The 21,406-nt window shown below is 43.2% G+C and overlaps 1 protein-coding gene across 3 annotated transcripts in view; it reads left to right on the top strand.

The window, feature by feature from the left end:
• Positions 1–20,893, top strand: part of b3gntl1 (UDP-GlcNAc:betaGal beta-1,3-N-acetylglucosaminyltransferase-like 1) — a 388,088-nt gene extending 367,195 nt beyond the window's left edge. For all 3 annotated transcript variants that reach the window (XM_070858174.1, XM_070858173.1, XM_070858175.1), the window contains one exon: positions 19,214–20,893. In XM_070858174.1, the coding sequence (XP_070714275.1) occupies positions 19,214–19,294 (81 nt within the window). In that variant the 3' untranslated portion in view covers positions 19,295–20,893. The remainder of the gene's footprint in view (positions 1–19,213) is intronic.
• Positions 20,894–21,406: the final 513 nt, after the last annotated feature.

Here is a 21,406-nt window from a genome sequence, read left to right as displayed (position 1 = left end):
AGTATTAGCACATGAACACTTAACACATCTGTATAATTTTGTCTAACGTTCTAATTGGAAATGTTAATCCATTTAAAATAAACGGGTTAGTGCCTTCATTAAAATAGCAGACAGAAAATTATGCCAACTTGCTAAGCGCTCTTTCATTAATATTACAAGCAGTAATCTCTAGGTTCGTAATTCTGACCTATTTCTCAAGTGGCAGTGATGCAATTTTTTTTAGCACAGGCCAACCTCTGTTTTTTTTTGTTCTACTCTCCAAATTGCACATTGCCCGAGAATCGTGGGGCAGACAATATGGTCACAGGGCTGTGGCACATTCAAACTGACTTCAATAGCAGCAGTCCAGTTACAGCTCTCCCTCGCATGGTTGCCCCCCTCGCAACCGAGTTTGCCAACTCAGCAGCCTGTGCATCCCACCTCTTTGTGTCTCTCTCCACAACAGGCCTTCTTTATCACAGTGTGAGGTCATTCTGCCGCATTTTTCAATTATCCACTGCTGTGAGGTAGAATTATCGAAATCTACAGGAAGTGAATTCTTCCATTTAATTAAACCCGGCAAAAGAGCCTCATTGTTTTATTGTAAACTTGCATTTTCAGTTATTGTTGTTTAACATTTATGGCGGGTGGGTGGGTGCGGGGGGGGGGGGGCTACATTAACCCGTCAGTGACTGTTCCTCAAAGCTGCCTAGATAGCAGCATTTTCAAGACTTTAATCAGCAAAAAATGTGCACATTACCCAAAAGTCCCAATGTGAAGGTTTATTCAGCAATCCTGAGCTCCCAGTTGTCAGCCACATTTAACTAGAGTACAGATCAGAGGTTGGCATTGCAGCGTTTTCGCCCTGTCTCTGCTCCGCACTCCTATCAAAGGACTCTCCCTGCTGGGAGCAAACCATTGCAACATTTACCTTCATGTCCCTAAATGCGCAGATGGCGACATTAAATCAATCTTGATTTCAGATCTTATGGTTTATACAAAAATCAAGTTCCACCTAAAAGTTAAAAAAATATATAGGCGGAGCTCCTCAAGTGGTTCAGTCGTCAAGTGCACTGCCCAGTGTGGTACAAAGCCATATCAACCAGGAAATACCCAGCTTTGATCCCTAGTTGGTGCTGAATTAGTTAAGATCAGCTCGGGGGCACCATTGGGGACACTACAACTGGACCGGGTCACATTCCAGATTGTTATGTATTTGCTTCATGGGTTCTTTGCCTAAGAATTAATAGCAACACATTGCTATTAAGAACTAGTTGGTTTATTAACAAAGGTTTAACAATCACATTACACATTACCAGTTCATCCACTAGCCTCACAACTGCAAAGCTTATCGTGGATGACCCAGACCCAACTGACTGGGGTTTTATTGAGTCTTGTGACTGGATAAGCCACTAACTATTTTAATTAAACTATAAATCAAGTGCCCCCTTTAAAAGAGGCATTGAAAGCGACAAATTTGCAACAGTTCTACAACTCTTTTGGCTGTAAAACAATAAATCAATTAAATCAAGTGCCCCCTGATCTGGGGGACACTCCAAACTTTTTTCAAGTGCCCTTTTTTTGTTTTTATTGTTTTGGGGGGGGGGGGGGGTTGTGTTTTTTTTGTGTTTACAACAGCTCTACAACACTTTTTAGTTGTAAACAATTAAACAAATAAATCAAGTGCCCCCCTCATTAAATGGGGAGGACACTCCAAACATTTTTCAAGTGTCCTTTTTTTGTTTTTATTGTTTTTTTTTGGTTTTTTTGTGGGTTTTTTTGCGTTTACAACAGCTCTACAAACCTGTGAGCATATTCATAGGTGCATGCATTATACTGATCACTATCTGTTGGCCTCAGGTTAGGACTGGATTGGCCACGAGTGTGATGCCTTCCTGCAACTGCTCATTGTTGAGGTCCCTTCATGAAGAATGGGAGCGTAACCCAACATGAGTCTGTACCTTGGGGAAGGGGGGAAAAAGGTTTTTTTGTAAGTACAGTCTGGGTAAGCAACCCAGTGGTTGCAAGTTTATTCACACAATCATGTCAAGAATGTTTTAAAAAAAATAAGGGATAGTGAGAACATTTATGTTGTACAAGTGTAATGACTAATTTCCTCATGAATACAGTACAACTGTTTAAATTTGCACTTTCAATTTAAACCCTTTAATTGGGATGGATGCTATAATCACAGTAAGTATATTTTAATCAGCTGAGTCCTTCTATGAAAATTTCAACTTTAAATTTACTGAAACAATAATTAGTTTGATTCTATTGGGCCAGAAACAGTTTATTACAAACACTAAGCACACCTTTAAATATAGTGTGAAAGTTCCAAATTAACATATATTTTGCCCTAAAAATCCAGCAAAATATATTTCTGCAAAATGTTAGAAATGGGGCCTCTTTTGTTGTAGACTATTTGCATGTATGTGTGAATGGTCTTCTGAGGAATTTTCATAAAGCCACTTGAATGCTACCCAAAAGTATGTATATCAACACCTTTTGCAAGAGAGAGTATTGCTCGCATTTCTAGCCGTGTTTAACCATGGCTGATTCTGTAGCTTAGAAACCACTTAACACTGACACATGGCGTGTTTTAGATCATAAGTCCTAAACTCTCTCCAAAGTGAGACTTGCATGGGATGTGCATGGGATGTTATCACACTCTCATTTCTTTGTTCTGTAGGAGTACTTTTCCAGAACTGAACAGTGTTGTAAACTTGTATCTTTCTAGGTACTTTATCCTTATTTATAAATCCCTCCATGGCCTCGTCCCTCCCTACCTCTGTAATCTCCTTCAGCCCCACAACCCCATGCGATGTCTACGCTCCTCTAATTCTGCCCTCTTGAAAATCCTTGATTATAATCACTCAACAATGGTGGCCGTGCCTTTTGTTGTCTAGGCTCTAAGCTCTGGAACTCCCTCCCTAAACCTCTCCGCCTCCCAATACCTCTCTTTCCTCCTTCAAGACGCTCCTTAAAACCTACCTCTTTGACCAAGCTCACCTGCACTAATTTCTACTTATGCGGCTAGGTGTCAATTTTGTTAAAATCTCATAATACTCCTATGAAGTGCCTTGGGTGCAATATAAATACAAGTTGTTGTTTTTATTATAGTCGTTAAGTTCAAGTTGCAGTCTCCAGCGATGGTCCGTGTTGCAGTCTGCACGAATGAAGCAGCTGAGTTTTATAAGTGGGTTGTTCCCATACTTGAGCCTAATTGAAAACTTCCTACGGAGTTCAGAATGGCTTTCAAAAGCAGCATTTGGTTTATTAAAAAATCAAGTTCCGCCTACAAGTTTAAAAAAAAATATATGCAGAGCTCCTCAAATGGTTCCGTTGTCAAATGTACTGCCCAGTGTGGTATAAAGCCATACCAGCCAGGAAATCCCCAGCTTTGATTGAGGCTGAGTTAGTTGTGATCAGCTCGGGGGCACCAGTGGGGACACTACGACTGGGCCCGGTCACATTCCTGATCACTATCTGGTGGCCTCACGTTAGGGCTGGATTGTCAACGACTGTGATGCCTTCCTGCAAATGCTCATTGTCGACGTCCCATCATGAAGAATGGGAGCGTAACCCAGCGTGAGTCTGTACCTTGGGGAAGGGGGGGAAAGGGTTTTTATAAATACTGTCTGGGTAAGCAGCCCAGTGGTTGCACACTTATTCACGCAATCCTGTCAAGAGTGTTTTTAAAAGAAGGGATAGTGAGAACATTTATGATGTACAAGTGTAATGACTAATTTCCTGCTGAATACAGTTTAGCAAACCTTTATTTTATTTATTTACAAATACAACAAGATGATAAAATTATTGAAAGGAATGGACCTGTAGTTTACGGTTAAGGTGACCATACACCTTCTTGGTAAAGACGTTGACCCTTTAGAGTGAAACTTTATCCTATTAAATTATACAATTTGGGGGGAAAAAGAATGAGTTCAAGTCAGACTTGATCCTCCTTCTGGAACAAAGTAATGGGTTAGAATAATAATCCTACTAAAGTACAGTGCAATCTTTATCTTTGGAACCATCTTTGTATGTAATGGCACTGCCTGTGTTGGGTGAGTAGGTGAGGCACATGTTGAAACTTGTCAAGAGTTGCTTATACCAGGAATCTGACTAAACAACAAATCCAATTGAGGACAGTCAGGTCCCATTGATGAGATATTCTAACACATAATGGGTGTAAACCAGTCATACCCTCCTTCCAGCTCTAGTGGGGAGTTCTCTGCTACTGTTTATAAAACCTGTGATGGACTAGAAATATGAGGCAATGGTTCAAACAGGAGCAGAGACCATTTTTTTTTAAATTGTAAAGTTTATAGAGCACCAAGATTGGAAAGAGGATTAAACGCAAGTTAAATCTGCAAAAGGACATAGACAGGCTAAGTGAGTAGGCAAAAATTTGGCAGATGGAGTATAATGTTGGAAAGTGCGAGGTCATGCACTTTGGCAGAAAAAAAATCAGAGCAAGTTATTATTTAAATGGAGAAAGATTGCAAAGTGCTGCAGTACAGCGGGACCTGGGGGTACTTGTGCATGAAATACAAAAGGTTAGTATACAGGTACAGCAAGTGATCAGGAAGGCCAATCGAATCTTGGCCTTTATTGCAAAGGGGATGGAGTATAACAGCAGGGAAGTCTTACCTCAGCAATACAGGGTATTGGTGAGGACACACCTGGAATACTGCGTGCAGTTTTGGTTTCCATATTTACAAAAGGATATACTTGCTTTGGAGGCAGTTCAGAGAAGGTTCACAAGGTTGATTCCATGGATGAATGGATGAGGGGGTTGACTTATGAGGAAAGGTTGTGTAGGTTGGGCCTCTACTCATTGGAATTCAAAAGAATGAGAGGTGATCTTATCGAAACGCATAAGATTATGAGGGGGCTTGACAAGGTTGATGCAGAGAGAATGTTTTCACTGATAGGGGAGACTAGAACTATAGGGCATGATCTTAGAATAAGGGGCTGCCCATTTAAAACTGAGATGAGGAGAAATTTCTTCTCTCAGAAGGCTGTGGATCTGTGAAATTCATTGCCTCAGAGAGCTGTGGAAGCTGGGACATTGAATAAATTTAAGACAGAAATAGACAGTTTCTTAAATAATAAGAGAATAGGGTGTTATGCAGAGTGGGCAGGGAAGTGGACCTGAGTCCATGATTGGATCAGCCATGATTGTATTAAATAGCGGAGCAGGCTCAAGGGGCCGTATGGCCTTCTCCTGCTCCTATTTCTTATGTTCTTATATTCTTATGTTAAATCAATTATTCAATAATAGCAATAGAGCCTGTGTGTTCTGTACCAAAATATTGAAGATGGCAGGCTGATTAAAATATGTAGGATAAGACACATTCTTCAAAAGGCCTTCCATTCTAAATCTCTAAAACAGTAAAGGATGTTAGGTAACCAGGAACAGGGCTCCCTTTTACTAATAAATGCCGCAAATGTGTGTTCAAATGCGTGTGCAAATGTGTTTGATTAGGGCAGGGAAAATAGAGTACGAGAGGAAGCTTGCAGGGAACATTAAGACGGACTGCAAAAGTTTCTATAGATATGTAAAGAGAAAAAGGTTAGTAAAGACAAACGTAGGTCCCCTGCAGTCAGAATCAGGGGAAGTCATAACGGGGAACAAAGAAATGGCAGACCAATTGAACAAGTACTTTGGTTCGGTATTCACTAAGGAGGACACAAACAACCTTCCGGATATAAAAGAGGTCAGAGGGTCTAGTAAGAAGGAGGAACTGAGGGAAATCCTCATTAGTCGGGAAATTGTGTTGGGGAAATTGATGGGATTGAAGGCCGATAAATCCCCAGGGCCTGATGGACTGCATCCCAGAGTACTTAAGGAGGTGGCCTTGGAAATAGCGGATGCATTGACAGTCATTTTCCAACATTCCATAGACTCTGGATCAGTTCCTATCGAGTGGAGGGTAGCCAATGTAACCCCACTTTTTAAAAAAGGAGGGAGAGAGAAAACAGGGAATTATAGACCGGTCAGCCTGACATCAATAGTGGGTAAAATGATGGAATCAATTATTAAGGATGTCATAGCAGCACATTTGGAAAGAGGTGACAAGATAGGTCCAAGTCAGCATGGATTTGTGAAAGGGAAATCATGTTTGAAAATCTTCTGGAATTTTTTGAGGATGTTTCCAGTAGAGTGGACAAGGGAGAACCAGTTGATGTGGTATATTTGGACTTTCAGAAGGCTTATGACAAGGTCCCACACAAGAGATTAATGTGCAAAGTTAAAGCACATGGGATTGGAGGTAGTGTGCTGACATGGATTGCGAACTGGTTGTCAGACAGGAAGCAAAGAGTAGGAGTAAATGGGTACTTTTTAGAATGGCAGGCAGTGACTAATGGGGTACCGCAAGGTTCTGTGCTGGGGCCCCAGCTGTTTACATTGTACATTAATGATTTGGACGAGGGGATTAAATGTAGTATCTCCAAATTTGCGGATGACACTAAGTTGGGTGGCAGTGTGAGCTGCGAGGAGGATGCTATGAGGCTGCAGAGTGACTTGGATAGGTTAGGTGAGTGGGCAAATGCATGGCTGATGAAGTATAATGTGGATAAATGTGAAGTTATCCACTTTGGTGGTAAAAACAGAGAGACAGACTATTATCTGAATGGTGACAAATTAGGAAAAGGGAAGGTGCAACGAGACCTGGGTGTCATGGTACATCAGTCATTGAAGGTTGGCATGCAGGTACAGCAGGCGGTTAAGAAAGCAAATGGCATGTTGGCCTTCATAGCGAGGGGATTTGAGTACAGGGGCAGGGAGGTATTGCTACAGTTGTACAGGGCCTTGGTGAGGCCACACCTGGAGTATTGTGTACAGTTTTGGTCTCCTAACTTGAGGAAGGACATTCTTGCGATTGAGGGAGTGCAGTGAAGGTTCACCAGACTGATTCCTGGGATGTCAGGACTGACATATAAAGAAAGACTGGATCAACTAGGCTTATATTCACTGGAATTTAGAAGAATGAGAGGGGATCTCATAGAAACATATAAAATTCTAACGGGATTGGGCACGTTAGATGCAGGAAGAATGTTTCCGATGTTGGAGAAGTCCAGAACCAGGGGTCACAGTCTAAGGGTAAGGGGTAAGCCATTTAGGACCGAGATGAGGAGAAACTTCTTCACTCAGAGAATTGTGAACCTGTGGAATTCGCTACCACAGAAAGTTGTTGAGGCCAGTTCGTTCGATATATTCAAAAGGGAGTTAGATGTGGCCCTTACGGCTAAAGGGATATGGAGAGAAAGCAGGAATGCGGTACTGAAGTTGCATGATCAGCCGTGATCATATTGAATGGTGTTCAGGCTCGAAGGCCCAAATGGTCTACTCCTGCACCTATTTTCTATGTTTCTATCTCAGTCGATCACAAAACATTACTGCAAAACCACACTTAGCCTCATCCTGCTGTACCACTCATCACATCCTCATCACTCTGCCTTCCCTACTCTACTCCTACACATACTTACTCACACTAACTTACCTGGCACCTTCACCCATCCCTCGCTATCTACATTATCACATCCCCTTCTCACTAGCCACCCCTCACACTCACCCTCATCCTAGTGCAATCATACCAATTAACAATACACAAGGATAGGTGCTTGGCTGTTTCATCCAATGTTCATGTAAAGTTTCTGTTAATGTGTTGTCAAACAGTGAAACCTTTATTACTTTGCGTTCTTGGACAGATTTGTGTGCACCTTTGGAAGTGGCTTATTGAGTTGCAGTGAATGGTGAGACATAACGGTTCCCCCCATAATGGTGATGAGTGTGAATGGAATGACTTGGGCATTGTAGGGATGCTTTATAGTGCTGGTGTGGGATGGTGCCAACCTGGCACATCATGTGGCAGCCAGGGTTTACAGCATCAAGTGAAGTAAATCTGACCATGGTGAAGCCATCCCTGGCGTCGGGTGCTGATGCCCTGTGTCCTTTGTAGCATCAGGTGATTGCGGAGAAGGTTGGTGTTGCTGTTGGTGCTACTGGTGTGTTTAGCGATGTTGATGTTGGGGCTAATGGTGGTGGGATTCTGAGGACATGGTGATATTTTATCAAGGGCACAGATGCTGATGGACTAGATGACAGGTGATGTTGAGATGACAGAAGCGATCTGTCAGTGTTGAGATAGGTTGTTCCAAGGAGGTGACACTGGATAGAGAGTTCACTCCAAACACATCCAACCTGCATAAAGCTCAAATGTGACCTCCAACTGCTGAAGGCTCCAGCTTCTAAGATTGGAAAGTGAACAGCTGTGAAATGGCAGCTTTTATACCACATTTGCAGCTTGCAACTATTCAGAAGAATGGAAGGATACTGATGGAACACCCAACTTACTTACCTGACGTGATCCCCTAGGGTCGTGAACTCGTCAAAAAGCTGGAAAAATGTTAAGTACAACGCAAAATGGTGCTTAACTGGCTTTTAACAACCTCTCAATAATCTAACTTGCCTCCCCTGTCACTTGGGTCTGTTCAGTGCTGACAGACCTGACACATGGGAGAGTAGCGTGGAGGCAGGTTGACAGCTGACCTGCCTGCGATCCAGCCCTCTCAGTACCAGTAAAATTACGGCCTAATAGTTAAAGCACCTCAGTGCTATACCAGCAGATATTGAGACATAATACATACACTACACTATCAGCACTCAGCTGTGCTTGGCCCTCTCCTATCTAGATTGCAAGCAGGATTAAAATAAAACTCTTATTCTATCTCAAGGTGAATGCAATCCACAAAATACCAGTAACAAAAAATGCATTTACCTTTGAAACTACCAAAACCCAAGCTTAATTTGGCGAGATAAAGAAGAATCAAAGAGGATGTTTTATTCCTCCGAAAAAAACTGCATTTTACTCAGGAATGTTTGAATCTATTTGAGATTCTACTTTTTCTAAATGGCCATATTTTGGTCTAGTTTAGAAATTAAGATGCAGCCCTCAACCAATTGAAATATATTCCCTGCGTGTAATGGAATCTGTTGATTTAGTTGTATAAACCCATGTGACTAATAAAATCAATCACTAAAATGTGTGTGAGTACATTTCTTGGAAGGCTCTCCAGAAACTGTGAGGGGAGATCCCATGAGGCTTTGTACTGATGTCATATTAAGGTCAGTGGCATTGCCCAATTTCTGTTTTAATCAGATTATTTTTTCTCTTGTTTGTACACGTTCATGTAAAAAGGCATGTTGTGCGATTCACAGGAAACTTTTGTTCATAATGGCCTGGAAATCCTGGCCTCCCCGGGTCTGTACGGAGTGTGTACGGACCCGGGAAGGCATCGCAAAAGCCAGTTTTGAGTGCACAATGTGCATGCGCTGAAAACCGGCTTTTCCGATCTGTCAAGCTGGAGCTTGATAGATCCAACGCGTATCGGGAGCGAGGGCATTTGCAAGTGCAAGATTGTGGGATTTACTCATCTCTTGCCCAGGAAATGTCTTCAAAATTCTTGCGCCTGATAAAAGCAGGCATATAGCCTACTTTTATAGGCGTAAGAGTTTTAAAACATACAAAAATATAATTAAATTAAATTAAAAAACACATTTTATTGTTAAAAATCCTGCCCACTAAGGTAAGTTTATTTTTGCAGGAAGAATGTTCCCAATGTTGGGGAAGCCCAGAACCAGGGGTCACAGTCAAAGGTTAAGGGATAAGCCATTTAAGGCCGAGATGAGGAGAAACTTTTTCATTCAGAGAATTGTGAACCTGTGGAATTCTCAGAATTACAGAAAGTTGTTGAGGCCAGTTTGTTAGATATATTCAAAAGGGAGTTAGATGTGGCCCTTACGGCTAAAGGGATCAAGGGGTATGGAAAGAAAGCAGGAAAGGGGTACTAAAGTTGCAAAAATGATCAGCCATGATCATATTGAATGGTGGTGCAGACTCGAAGGGCCGAATGACCTACTGCTGCACCTATTTTCTATGTTTCTAAAGATTGCAAAGTGCATGAGGGTACTTGTGCATGAAACACAAAAGGATAGTGTGCAGGTACTGCAATTGATCAGGAAGGTCAATGGTATCTTGGCCTTTATTGCAAAGGGGATGGAGTATAAAAGCAAGGAAGTTTTGCTACAGTATATAAGGTATTGGTGAGGCCACACCTGGAATACTGCGTGCAGTTTTGGTTTCCATATTTACAAAAGTGTTAAGTTCAGAATAACTCCACGAGACTGTGTTGTAAGCTCAAACCATTGTGACCTTGGTCTCTTTAATATAACTCCAAAGTGAGGCAGCAGCATGGTGGACTGCCTTTCATACCTGCTTGCTCCAGGGTACACAGGTGACCCATAGGTTTCCCACAGGTCTGCCTCCTAATGGCAAGTCTTACACACAAGTGAGATTCACATACATAACATCACTTCCCCCCAAAGTCTTGAGTACAAGTTATTTACAGGTTGAGGTGATCTGGTGGTCTGCATTCCCGGGTCAATCACTTGAGTTGAAGTCCTGGCATGGGTGAGTTGGTCGGATCATTACTGCACGGCAGCGCGGCTGGTCTGATTGGACTGTCGGGCAAGGTGGGTTCATCCTCGCGTTTGACAGCGAGGTCAATTGCTGGTTGGGTGTGTGTTGGTGGATCATAGATGGTAGGGTCTTCTTCAAACTGTTCTTGGTAGTCCGTGAATTGCAGTTTGGTCTGATCCAGGTGCTATCTGCACGTTTGCCCATTCAACAATTTCACAACAAACACTCTATTCCCTTCCTTGGCTGAGACAGTGCCAGCAATCCACTTGGGACCGTGACCGTAACTTAGAACAAACACAGGATCATTAACCTCAATGTCACGCGAGGCCGCCGCGCGATCGTGGTACACGTTATGTCTGTGCCGCCGGGGTTCTACGTGATCATTGAGATCCGGGTGGACTAAGGAGAACCTGGTTTTGAGTGCTCTCTTCATTAACAATTCTGCAGGGGGAACCCTGGTGAGCGAATGGTGGCGTGTCTGGTAGCTGAGCAGGACCCTAGATAACCGGGTCTGCAAGGAGCCGTCCGTTACGTGTCTCAAGCTTTGCTTGATTGTTTGGACTGCCCATTCCGCTTGGCCGTTGGATGCGGCTTAAATGGGACAGACCTGACATACTTAATGCTATTGCGGGTCATGAACTCGTTGAATTCCAAGCTAGTGAAACATGGTCCATTGTCACTGACAAGGACGTCGGGCAACCCATGGGTGGCGAACATGGCCCTGAGGCTTTCAATGGTGGCAGTGCACGTACATGATGACATTATTATATATTCAATCCATTTTGAGTAAGCGTCCACTGCTACTAGAAACATCTTCCCTAGAAAGGGGCCAGCGAAATCTACATGGACCCTGGACCACGGTTTGGAGGGCCATGACCACAGACTCAGTGGGGCCTCCCTGGGTGCGTTGCTCAGCTGTGAGCAAGTGTTACATTGGTGTACGCATGACTCTAATTTGGTGTCAATGCCGGGCCACCAGACGTGCGACCTGGCGATAGCCTTCATCCTGACTATGCCTGGGTGGGTACTGTGTAGGTTGCGTATAAATGTTTCCCTGCCCTTTTTGGGCAAAATCACGCGATTCCCCCATAGGAGACAATCCGCCTGGACTGACAGTTCGTCCTTGCGTCAGTGAAAAGGCTTAATTTCATCTTGCATTTCCCCGGGAACCCCCGACCAGCTCCCATTGAGGTTGCGCCATTTCCACCCCGGTGGTGGGCAATGGCAGCCGGCTGAGGGCGTCAGCGCAGTTCTCTGTGCCTGGTCTGTAGCAGATTAAATAGTCATATGCAGACAATGTTAGTACCCACCTTTGGATGCGGGACGCAACATTGATGTGAAAGGTGAAAAAACTAATGATTCAGCTGACCTTTGATTCAATTTCACTGCTTTTTAATAAAACACTTGTTGTTATTTTGATAGTCCCAGCTCATGACTTGCTAGAAGTCGGCATACTGCTACCTTAACAGCTGGAATGTGTGTCCAGCAATGTGGCGGTTACACCTACATCCTACATAGACAGGCTCAGTGAGTGGGCAAAAATTTGGCAGATGGAGTATAATGTCGGAAAGTGTGAGATCATGCATCTTGGCAGAAAAAATCAAAGAGCAAGTTATTATTTAAATGGAGAAAGATTGCAAAGTGCCGCAGTGCAGCGGAACCTGGGGGTACTTGTGCATGAAACACAGAAGGATAGTATGCAGGTATAGCAAGTGATCAGGAAGGCCAATGGTATCTTGGCCTTTATTGCAAAGGGGATGGAGTATAAAAGCAGGGAAGTCTTGCTACAACTATAGAAGGTATTGGTGAGGCCACACCTGGAATTCTGCGTGCAGTTTTGGTTTCCATATTTACAAAAAGATATACTTGCTTTGGAGGCAGTTCAGAGAAGGTTCACTAGGTTGATTCCGGGGATGAGGGGGTTGACTTATGAGGAAAGGTTGAGTAGTTTGGGCCTCTACTCATTGGAATTCAGAAGAATGAGAGGTGATCTTATCGAAACGTATAAAATTATGAGGGGGCTTGACAAGATGGATGCAGAGAGGATGTTTCCACTGATGGGGGAGACTAAAACTAGAGGGCATAATCTTAGAATAAGGGGCCACGCATTTAAAACAGAGATGAGGAGAAATTTCTTCTCTTTAGAGGGTTGTAAATCTGTGGAATTCGCTGCCTCAGAGAGCTGTGGAAGCCAGGACATTGAATAAATTTAAGACAGAAATAGACAGTTTCTTAAACGATAAGGAGATAAGGGGTTATGGGGAGCGGGTGGGGAAGTGGAGCTGAGTCCGTGATCAGATCATCCATAATCTTAATGAATGGCAGAGCAGGCTCGAGGGGCCTTATGGCCTACTCCTGTTCCTATTTCTTATGTTCTTATTATGTAACAGTGACATCAAAATTTGAATAACATTATATATCAAAGATACTAGCACATTTTGATTATTCAGTCTTTCCAGAATCAAATTAAAAACAGGAATATCTGTAGTTTTTTCACCTTTCTTTGAAGTCTTTCCGTGCTACCCTTCATTGCTCAGCCAATGTGTAAGCAACTAGCCTTTACACACTTGCTAATTGTACACTAACAGGTCATTTTAAGAACGCCAGAGTGATTCACCTGATCTTGCTCTCACTCACCCCTCCCTGCACAGAAGAAAGACTTGCATTTATATTGCACCTTTCATGACCTTAGGATGTCCCAAAGCGCTTTACAGCCATTGAAGTACTTTTTGAAGTGCAGCCAATTTGCACACGGCAAGCTCCTGCAAACAGCAATGTGATAACAATTAGATAATCAGCTTTTTTAGTGATGTTGATTGAGGGATAAATATTGGCTAGGACATCGGGCAGAACTCCACTGCTTTTCTTAAAAATAGTGCCATGGGATATTTTATGTCCACCTGAGAGAGCAGACGGAGCCTCGGTTTAATGTCTCATCCAAAACAAATGCTAGGCCTTTGCTGGGCAGCTCCACCACAAGGCATGTGCTAAGATCGAAAATTCATTGTGTCAGAATTCACGGTGGCTGATCCCAGGAAATTTGTTACGTTTTATGTTTTTGGGGCAGAGATGGGAACACAGTTCACAGAGGATTAAAAACAGGTAGGTAGCTTGTGGAGATTTTGGTCACCTTTGGGATCACATTAAAAGCCATCAGGATGCAAATGCTATCATGTCTTTTCCTTTGCTATAATGTACCGTGTTCCCTATTCTCATTTGATAGAGAGCTGTTTCACCTTGTCAGTGTGTTGAAAGGTGCAAGGAAGTTACGCATTGGAGATGGTCGAACGAGTCTCTACCCTGCCTTTATTACAGATCCCCACTGGATTTCCGACAAATCTTGTACTGCAAATCAGGAACTTGTAGTGTTTCTGCCGAGTTTCCTCCTGTAATTTGTATGACCTTTTGTTTCCAGCAATGTTCTTCCACAATATGACTAAATAAGCATAGTTGTGTGTTTAATTATCATCGAATCTCATTGATAATAGACGAGGGCAAATAAGTCTTGAAATTACAATAATGGCCCATCAGTAATCCAGAGGTATGCAAGAACTGAGTTGAATTGTACGTGGTTTCACTTCAGATGCCTCTTTTCTCACAGATCATTTCAAACAGGTCTTAGTCAGATGTAGTGCGGTGAGTGAGAGGTGTTCAGTATATTCCAAGAGGCAATCTCACACATTTTAGCTAAATGCACATCTGACGATTAGCATTCTATTGATTCAAGTTTCAGTTTTAACTTTAGAAATATGACTATTTCCAAAGCCTGTGCCTGAGAACTCAAGCTGGTGTATAAGCCTCTCTAGAACAGTCAGGAACATAGATGCGTTATCCTTTCCCTTCTACCCTGACTAGACCACCAGGTTCTATTGCATATTCTTCATCACACCACTGACGATTCAAGACTATCCCCACTACCCTGCACAATAGACCACCAGAGATCTGATACATAGTCACTATCGGATTATCAGAAACTAGGCCCTTCCCCCTCCCTCCATTGTTTGTTTGGAAACTTATTTGATAAGAAAAGAAAAAACGCTCCTTTTACAAGAGAGTGCCCTGGTCAGATTGCACCTAGAGTTCTACGTACAGTTCTGGTTAGTGAGACCGTGGGAGATGTGGCCGCCATGTATTTATCTTTGCCAGCCGACTTCCCGATCAGCCGGCAAGATAGTGCCCACGGGTTCGGGCAGGCCACCAACGGGCAGTCTGGCACACCCTCTTGGGTGTCAGGCTGCTGGTCCGGCCGAAACCCTCGCTGGTGGCCCAGTGGCCAAAGATAAAAAATGACTGATTCTCTCCCCTTTAACGGAGGGGAGAGAGCGTAGTGACGCGCTGTGATGTCACCACCACTCCACCGCTGTGGTGACCAAACCAGTCCCACCCACCCTTTCCTTCAACAACTGTATGTCCCACCTGTGACGGAGACTGTAATTCCCGTATTGGACTGTTCAGTCACCTAAGAACTCACTTTTAGAGTGGAAGCAAGTCTTCCTCGATTTCAAGGGACTGCCTATGATGATATGATGACTCCACCGGCTGATTGACAGTGGCGGAGTCCCGGTCCCGACCCAAATTCAGCCCCTCAGCCTGTCTTCCTGTCGATCTCCCGCCCCACTATGACCGACTTCCGATGGGACTTTGAAAACATTTCAAAGTCCTGAAAATCGATCATACGGTCGCATGGATCCCAGCGGTAAAACCAGGTAAAAACTCACAGGTCTGCCAGCTTTCTGGCCCCATGGGCTTTTCAATCTGTCTGAGAGGTGACCTTATAGAGGTATGTAAGCTAGTAATAGTATTGAAAAGGTCAATCTGGATAATTTACTTGAACTGCAAGATTAGGACGGGGGGACAACAGTTCAAACTAATAGAAGGCAAATTTAGGACTGATAGCAGGATGTTCGTCTTCACATAAAGAGTGCCAAACACATGGATTAGACTCCTGGATGGAGTAGTGGAGGCAAGAACCCTGGAATCATTCAAGAACCAATTGAATGCTGCAATGGGAGAACTTTAAAGTCATCCTGGATGGATAAACTAAAATGGGTAAATGGCGAACCTCATCTTGTGATCAGTGTCTCCAGTTAACAGCCAACTTTTAATCTTCTTACCAGGACTGCAGAATAGATTTACATCCTGGACTTGACTGCTTCTGCTGGATGCAGGTGGAATCACATCATATAGTGGGCATATCTTCACCCACCCTTCCTCACTTATTAACAAATATAAAATCCAAACTTAGCTGTACTACTATGGTGCTCGCTGTGACAAGCACAATGATGAGACACAAGAAATTACAGAATACAGCAAGGTAATTTGTCTGTGCACATTTTTTCCATTTGTGGATGCTGTTGAATCCAAATGGACTAACTGGATGTGGTAATTTTAATTCTCATTCAGTCCCAAGTGTTCAGAGAAAGCGTAATAATGTGGTTTGAATTTGAAAAAAGATGATTCATTTTAACCACGGCAATGCTTGACCTGATAGACTGTAAACATACGCTTCTCATTTGCTTCAATTACCGATGGATCTAAATTGTGATTGCTATCAATTTAATATGACTTAATTCCCACTGCCTTCATGTTTAAATGGTGGTTGTCTTGGATAGGCAGCAAGAATCCAGAGCAGCTTTTCTTTGCAGTTGGTTTGTGCAGTTCCCGTGGTAATTAGCTCATGCTTGTTCATAATTGTATGACACCCAGCACACCCACCGCCTTATGAGTTGGTTTTGACTCAGAAAGATGTTGAAATAGTCTCTGTCCAAATTGAAACAGGATTTCTTTGGAGTGGGATGAGACACTGGAGGATACTATTTTAAATATAAATCTAAGTGTTTCTCATTGTTTACAACAAAAATTTGGGGGTCAGCTTCTATATGTGTGCCAGTGATCTTCAGCTTTACCCCTCTGCCTCTGCACTATCGGAGGTGCAGTCTTTCGGATGAGACGTTAAACTGAGATCCCATCAGCTCTCTCAGGTGGACGTAAAAGATATAACACTATTTTGAAGAAGAGCAGGGGAGCTGTCCTTGATGTCCTGGCCAATATTTATCCCTCAATCAACATAACAAAAACAGATTATCTGCTCATTATCACATTGCTGTCTGTGGGAGTTTGCTGTGCGCAAATTGGTTGCCGCGTTGCCTACATTACTGCAGTGACTACTTTTCTTCCATCAATCCAAAGGCTACCGCTATCTTCTTCAGCTGCCTGTCTGACATCGGAACTGAAATTAGCCGCCATTCAATATCGGCAAAACTAAAGCCAGCGTTCGTCTAGCCTTGACTCTGTAAACTTCCCCGGCTGCCATTTTAGTCTTAAGATTGGAGAAGCAAAAGCTTGAAGTATTGCTCAATCCTGAGCTACCTTTCTTGTCTTTCCACGACCTCCTCCGGCCATACATCCTAATACGGAAAGCTGCACTCCTCCAGTACCAGTCTATTCCTCGTTCCTCCACTCCTTCCAGACCACGATTAATGCACATTATTTCATTTTTTCCTTATGCCCCTGTCCTTTGGAATTCCCAACCCAAATACTTCCAAATTGTCCTCATCATCCATCCTGCTTCAAAAGCTGCCTAAAATCTTTTCCCATTCTACTCTGATTTTGGTTGCTCCCAAACACCTTATTCTCTTTTTCATTCCTCCTCCTCAACATCTCTTTTCTTTCAGTCTGTAACGCACTTTCAGCTGCCTGTCTATCCATGAGGAGTGCTTTAGAAATGTCGACTTTTGTGGTTATAGTACAAAGGGTACATTTAAAATCTATTCAATAGTAAGATTTGAGTCAACAAAGCCGCTAATTGTGTAATGGTACAATGGGGGTGAATTTCCACGGACCTGTCCCTCTCACCTGCTGTAACTTTGGTGGAAGAGCTGTCGTAACCCTGAAAAAGCAGCATAAATGGAAACTTACAGAGAATGACATAGAATTTTTAGCACAGAAACAGGCCATTCGGCCCAAGTAGTCAATGACGGTGTTTATGCTTCACATGGCCCTTCTCGCACCTTATTTCATCTCACCCTATCAGCATAATATTCGATTCCTTTCTCCTTATGTACTTATCTAGTTTCCGCTTAATCGTCTCAACCGTTGCATGGGGCAGCAAGTTCCACCTTCTCACCACAGTTTACCACAATTTACCCACAGTGCCTCTAATAAAGGTCAGTGCACAGCCCAGCTTGCCTCCACTGGCCTGCGGTCCTGAACAGACCTGATCTTCCATGTATCGCTAGGCATCCATGCATAGGATGTTGACTCGGTTGGGTTCAATGCTACTCATTCTCTTATTATTGCTATCTAGCATATTGCAATGCCCAAAGAAAGAAAAGAAAGTCTTGTAGTTATATAGCGCTATTTATGACCATCGGGTATCCCAAAACGCTTTACAGCCAATGAAGTACTTTTTGGAGTGTAGTCACTGTTGTAATGTGGGAAATGCGGCAGCCAATTTGCACACAGCAAGCTCCCACGAACAGCAATATGATAATGACCAGATAATCTGTTTTATTGATGTTGATTGAGGGATAAATATTGGCCAAGACACTGGGAATAGCTCCCCTGCTCTTCCTCGATATAGTGCCATGGGATCTTTTACATCCACCTGAGAGAGCAGACAAGGCCTTGGTTTAATGTGTCATCCAAAATACAGCGCTTCTGACAGTTCAGCACTCCCTCAGTACTGCACTAGAGTGTCAGCCTAGATTTCTGTGCTCAAGTCTCTGGAGTGGGACTTGAACCCACAACCTTCTGACTCAGAGACTTCCCACTGAGATACAGCTGACACAGAAGGTGTAAACAGGACTAGAAATATTTGACCTATAGGCTTTTGTTCTTCATCCTGTGGGGATTTCCCGGCCTTCAATTCACAAATGCTCATGATTGTACAATTAAAACCATGAGTTCAATTTGTAGGGAATGGAATGTGCAGAGCATCATCCCATCATTTCATACAGGAATATCCCGGAATAGGCCCTTGAGTAAAATACATTGTGAGATTGTGCCTATGACAAAGTCAATGAATAACAGTGTGTTACAACAACACTACATTTTTAGGCACTGTGTACAGGAGGTAAAATAGAAGGCCAGTCAGTCAAAGAAACGGTTAAGGAAAGCATTTTTGCTATTACTGACCTAGACCTTTACAGTCCTCATTTTGTTAAGAACTGCCATTGGGCTGAATGGAGGTGGGCCTTGTAGCCCTCAAGTTGTGGTGAAAAGTACTGAGACAGCTGCTGAGGTGATAAAATCCAAAATAAGCGCACAATAAAATGAAGAGGAATTAAAGGATTAACCATAAAGTTAAAGGAAACATGCCGTTAATTGACTAAGATGGATGAAAACACCACCCAAGTGGAAGGAACATGAGGCAGTGTAGTGTAGTGATAGGATTCTTCAAATCAAGAGTATACTTATAACCAAGCACACAATAACCAGCTATTATTTTGTTTTTGTGCTTTCACTATGCTTCTGAAAAGAAAACTATTCCAACCTATATTACAGCTGCCCACTCACTGGGAGACTGTCACGAGTCGTGTTATTGTTCACAGATCTTTGGCTTCTCGAGATGATTCATACTCGTCTGTGTATTTCTCAATAACTGAGTATAGAGTTAAAGCTCCCAGCACATTGATGCATTGCCAGGTTTCAAGATGGATTAGCCTTGCACTTATGTCATCAATTGTGTGATGAGAAGCAGGGTTGGGTTTGACTTGTGTGTGATCTAACATTTCTCATTTTGGCAGGACCTGACAGGTGGCGGGTTTGAAGAAAACTTGAGTTCACTGAAGCTGAAGGAAGGAGTGGACTACTATCATTTCAGCTGAGGACCCCGTGCTACTACAATATGGTTGACTTCCACAGTGCCTGCAGGAAGATAAAAAATAACGCTGACCCTGTTGCTCGAAGTATTGATTATATTACAGTAACTTCCATGCGGGGTCCAGTTTGTTTGAGAACAGTATTTCCTTTTTAGCAGTGCCTTGCATTGATGACGATGGATAAGGTTTCAGGGGTCAGATATATTTCTGCAGATGTACAGTGTAGATAGCATTGCACATGAGAGTTTGTAAGTGATATTGCCGAGGTAATTACCAGAAAGTTATATTGTAGATACGGCCAGGCATGTATAAGAAATCTATTTTGTAGTTACATTTTCTAGCACCATTGTTTACAGCGTTGACAAAACAGAGGGGAGTTTGTTCATGAATTTCTTTCATGGATATTTTATTTAGCACAGACTTCAATGTAAAACCACTATCATACAATCCAATAGGAAAAAAAGCAATAGGGGCTGGATTATGGCCCCAAAAATTCTGGGCTTCAAGCAGGCAGAAGGGCAGATTTCCATCAGAGAGCCAGCATTTTGCCAGGAATCCATCCCCTTGTTATTGGCCTTCTAATTCATGGGTGGGTGGGGGGGCACCATCTTCAGTCCGCCTCCCCCCCTTTCCCTGTGTCAAGGGACTGTGGCTGGGAGAGTTCCTGGACTCCATTTACAAAGGCCCCCAAACCCATTAGCAGGGAAATGTAATCTATCCCAAAGGGTTCCTGGGGGCTCGAGTGGGAGCAGAAGATTGAGAAACATCTTTTTCTTCTGAACCCTTACCAGGCCTCCTCTCTGCCATCAGAGTGGCATGACACCATTCAAAGCAATGGTTTGGCGTGAGCGTCATTGAATCACCCTTGCTGATGGAATGCACCAATCCGCCAGGCTTCGCTCTGGGCCCTCCTGAAGTTCAGGACCGATGGCTGCGTTGTGATTACTTTAACATATGGCTACATATGAAATGCTGAAAGAATGCAGTGTTCACATTAAAGCTGCCATTCGAAGATCAGAGAGAGACATTCATGAATTCCAGACAAGCTGTAAGCTTTTGTGACCATGTTTTGGGGACAGTACTTCCATCAGTCACAGAGTCGTCCTTGAATGCCTTGGATACGTGCAGCTTTGGTCTTGTGCATCATCTTGAATGCTTTCCAGGCAACGTCTGCAGTTGTAGATATGACACATCACTTGAGGAGGTCACAATCTAACTGGTTGAACAGCTTTTAGTTTAGGTGACAATACACAAGCAGGTGAGTGCTTAGTTTGAATTTTTGCACAAAAGGCAGACAGAGTGTCCTAAACTTGCACACACGCGTGGGGCGTGGCTTATTGCAATTATAATGTGGAACTTGTTTTGTTTGATCAGTATTATTTTGACACTTTTTGTCGCGTCTATTATTCTTTTGACCTCACAATGAGAACTGATGTGGTAATCAGTCTGACAGGAAGTGGCTGGCAAGGCCCACCATTCTGAAACCTCTCCTTCCTACACAATATGCTTTTACCCATGATGGTTGTCATTCCCGCATGTGTCAGTGTACATTGGTCAATGCTTTGCTTATTGTGCAGTGAAAAACATGAATAAAAGATTTTTTTTAACAGCAACATAAGTTTTGCTTCAAATACCATAAAATTCACGTCAATATGGGTCACACGCCTCTTCAACGGGTCTCTTTTTTGATTAAAAGAAAACCTTCCAACTAGCATTGGCCTGAAGTATGCAGGTGTCTTGCGTGGGATGGTTTACCAAAAAGAAACATTGGGCCTGAAACTCCTGGATTGGAACAGGCCCCAAGGCTGACTTCTGCTTGGTGCGGGGGGCGAGAATACTGTTCTGTTGGGCTTGCACCCTGTTTACTCTGGACCTTTGAATTCCGGTCGGGGAGAGGTCATGGACGGACCAATTGCCTTCTCGAGTGGCAGAGTGGCTTCTGTGGGAGCCGAAAACTTGTAAGAAAATCGTGTTTCCTTCAGTTTAGTTAGGCCTCGGGGGAGACTTCAGGGACTTAGAATTACAGATCGGCAGGGCTGAGGTTCGCGCCACTGATACACACCTTCCAACGCACTCCTGGCTGGCCTCCCACATTCCACACTTCGTAAACTTGAGGTG

This window comes from Pristiophorus japonicus, chromosome 16, assembly GCF_044704955.1.
Source record: "Pristiophorus japonicus isolate sPriJap1 chromosome 16, sPriJap1.hap1, whole genome shotgun sequence".
In the NCBI taxonomy this organism is placed as follows: Eukaryota; Metazoa; Chordata; class Chondrichthyes; family Pristiophoridae; genus Pristiophorus; species Pristiophorus japonicus.
Note: the sequence above shows the minus strand (reverse complement) of the source record. Positions and strands in the feature narration are given on the sequence as shown.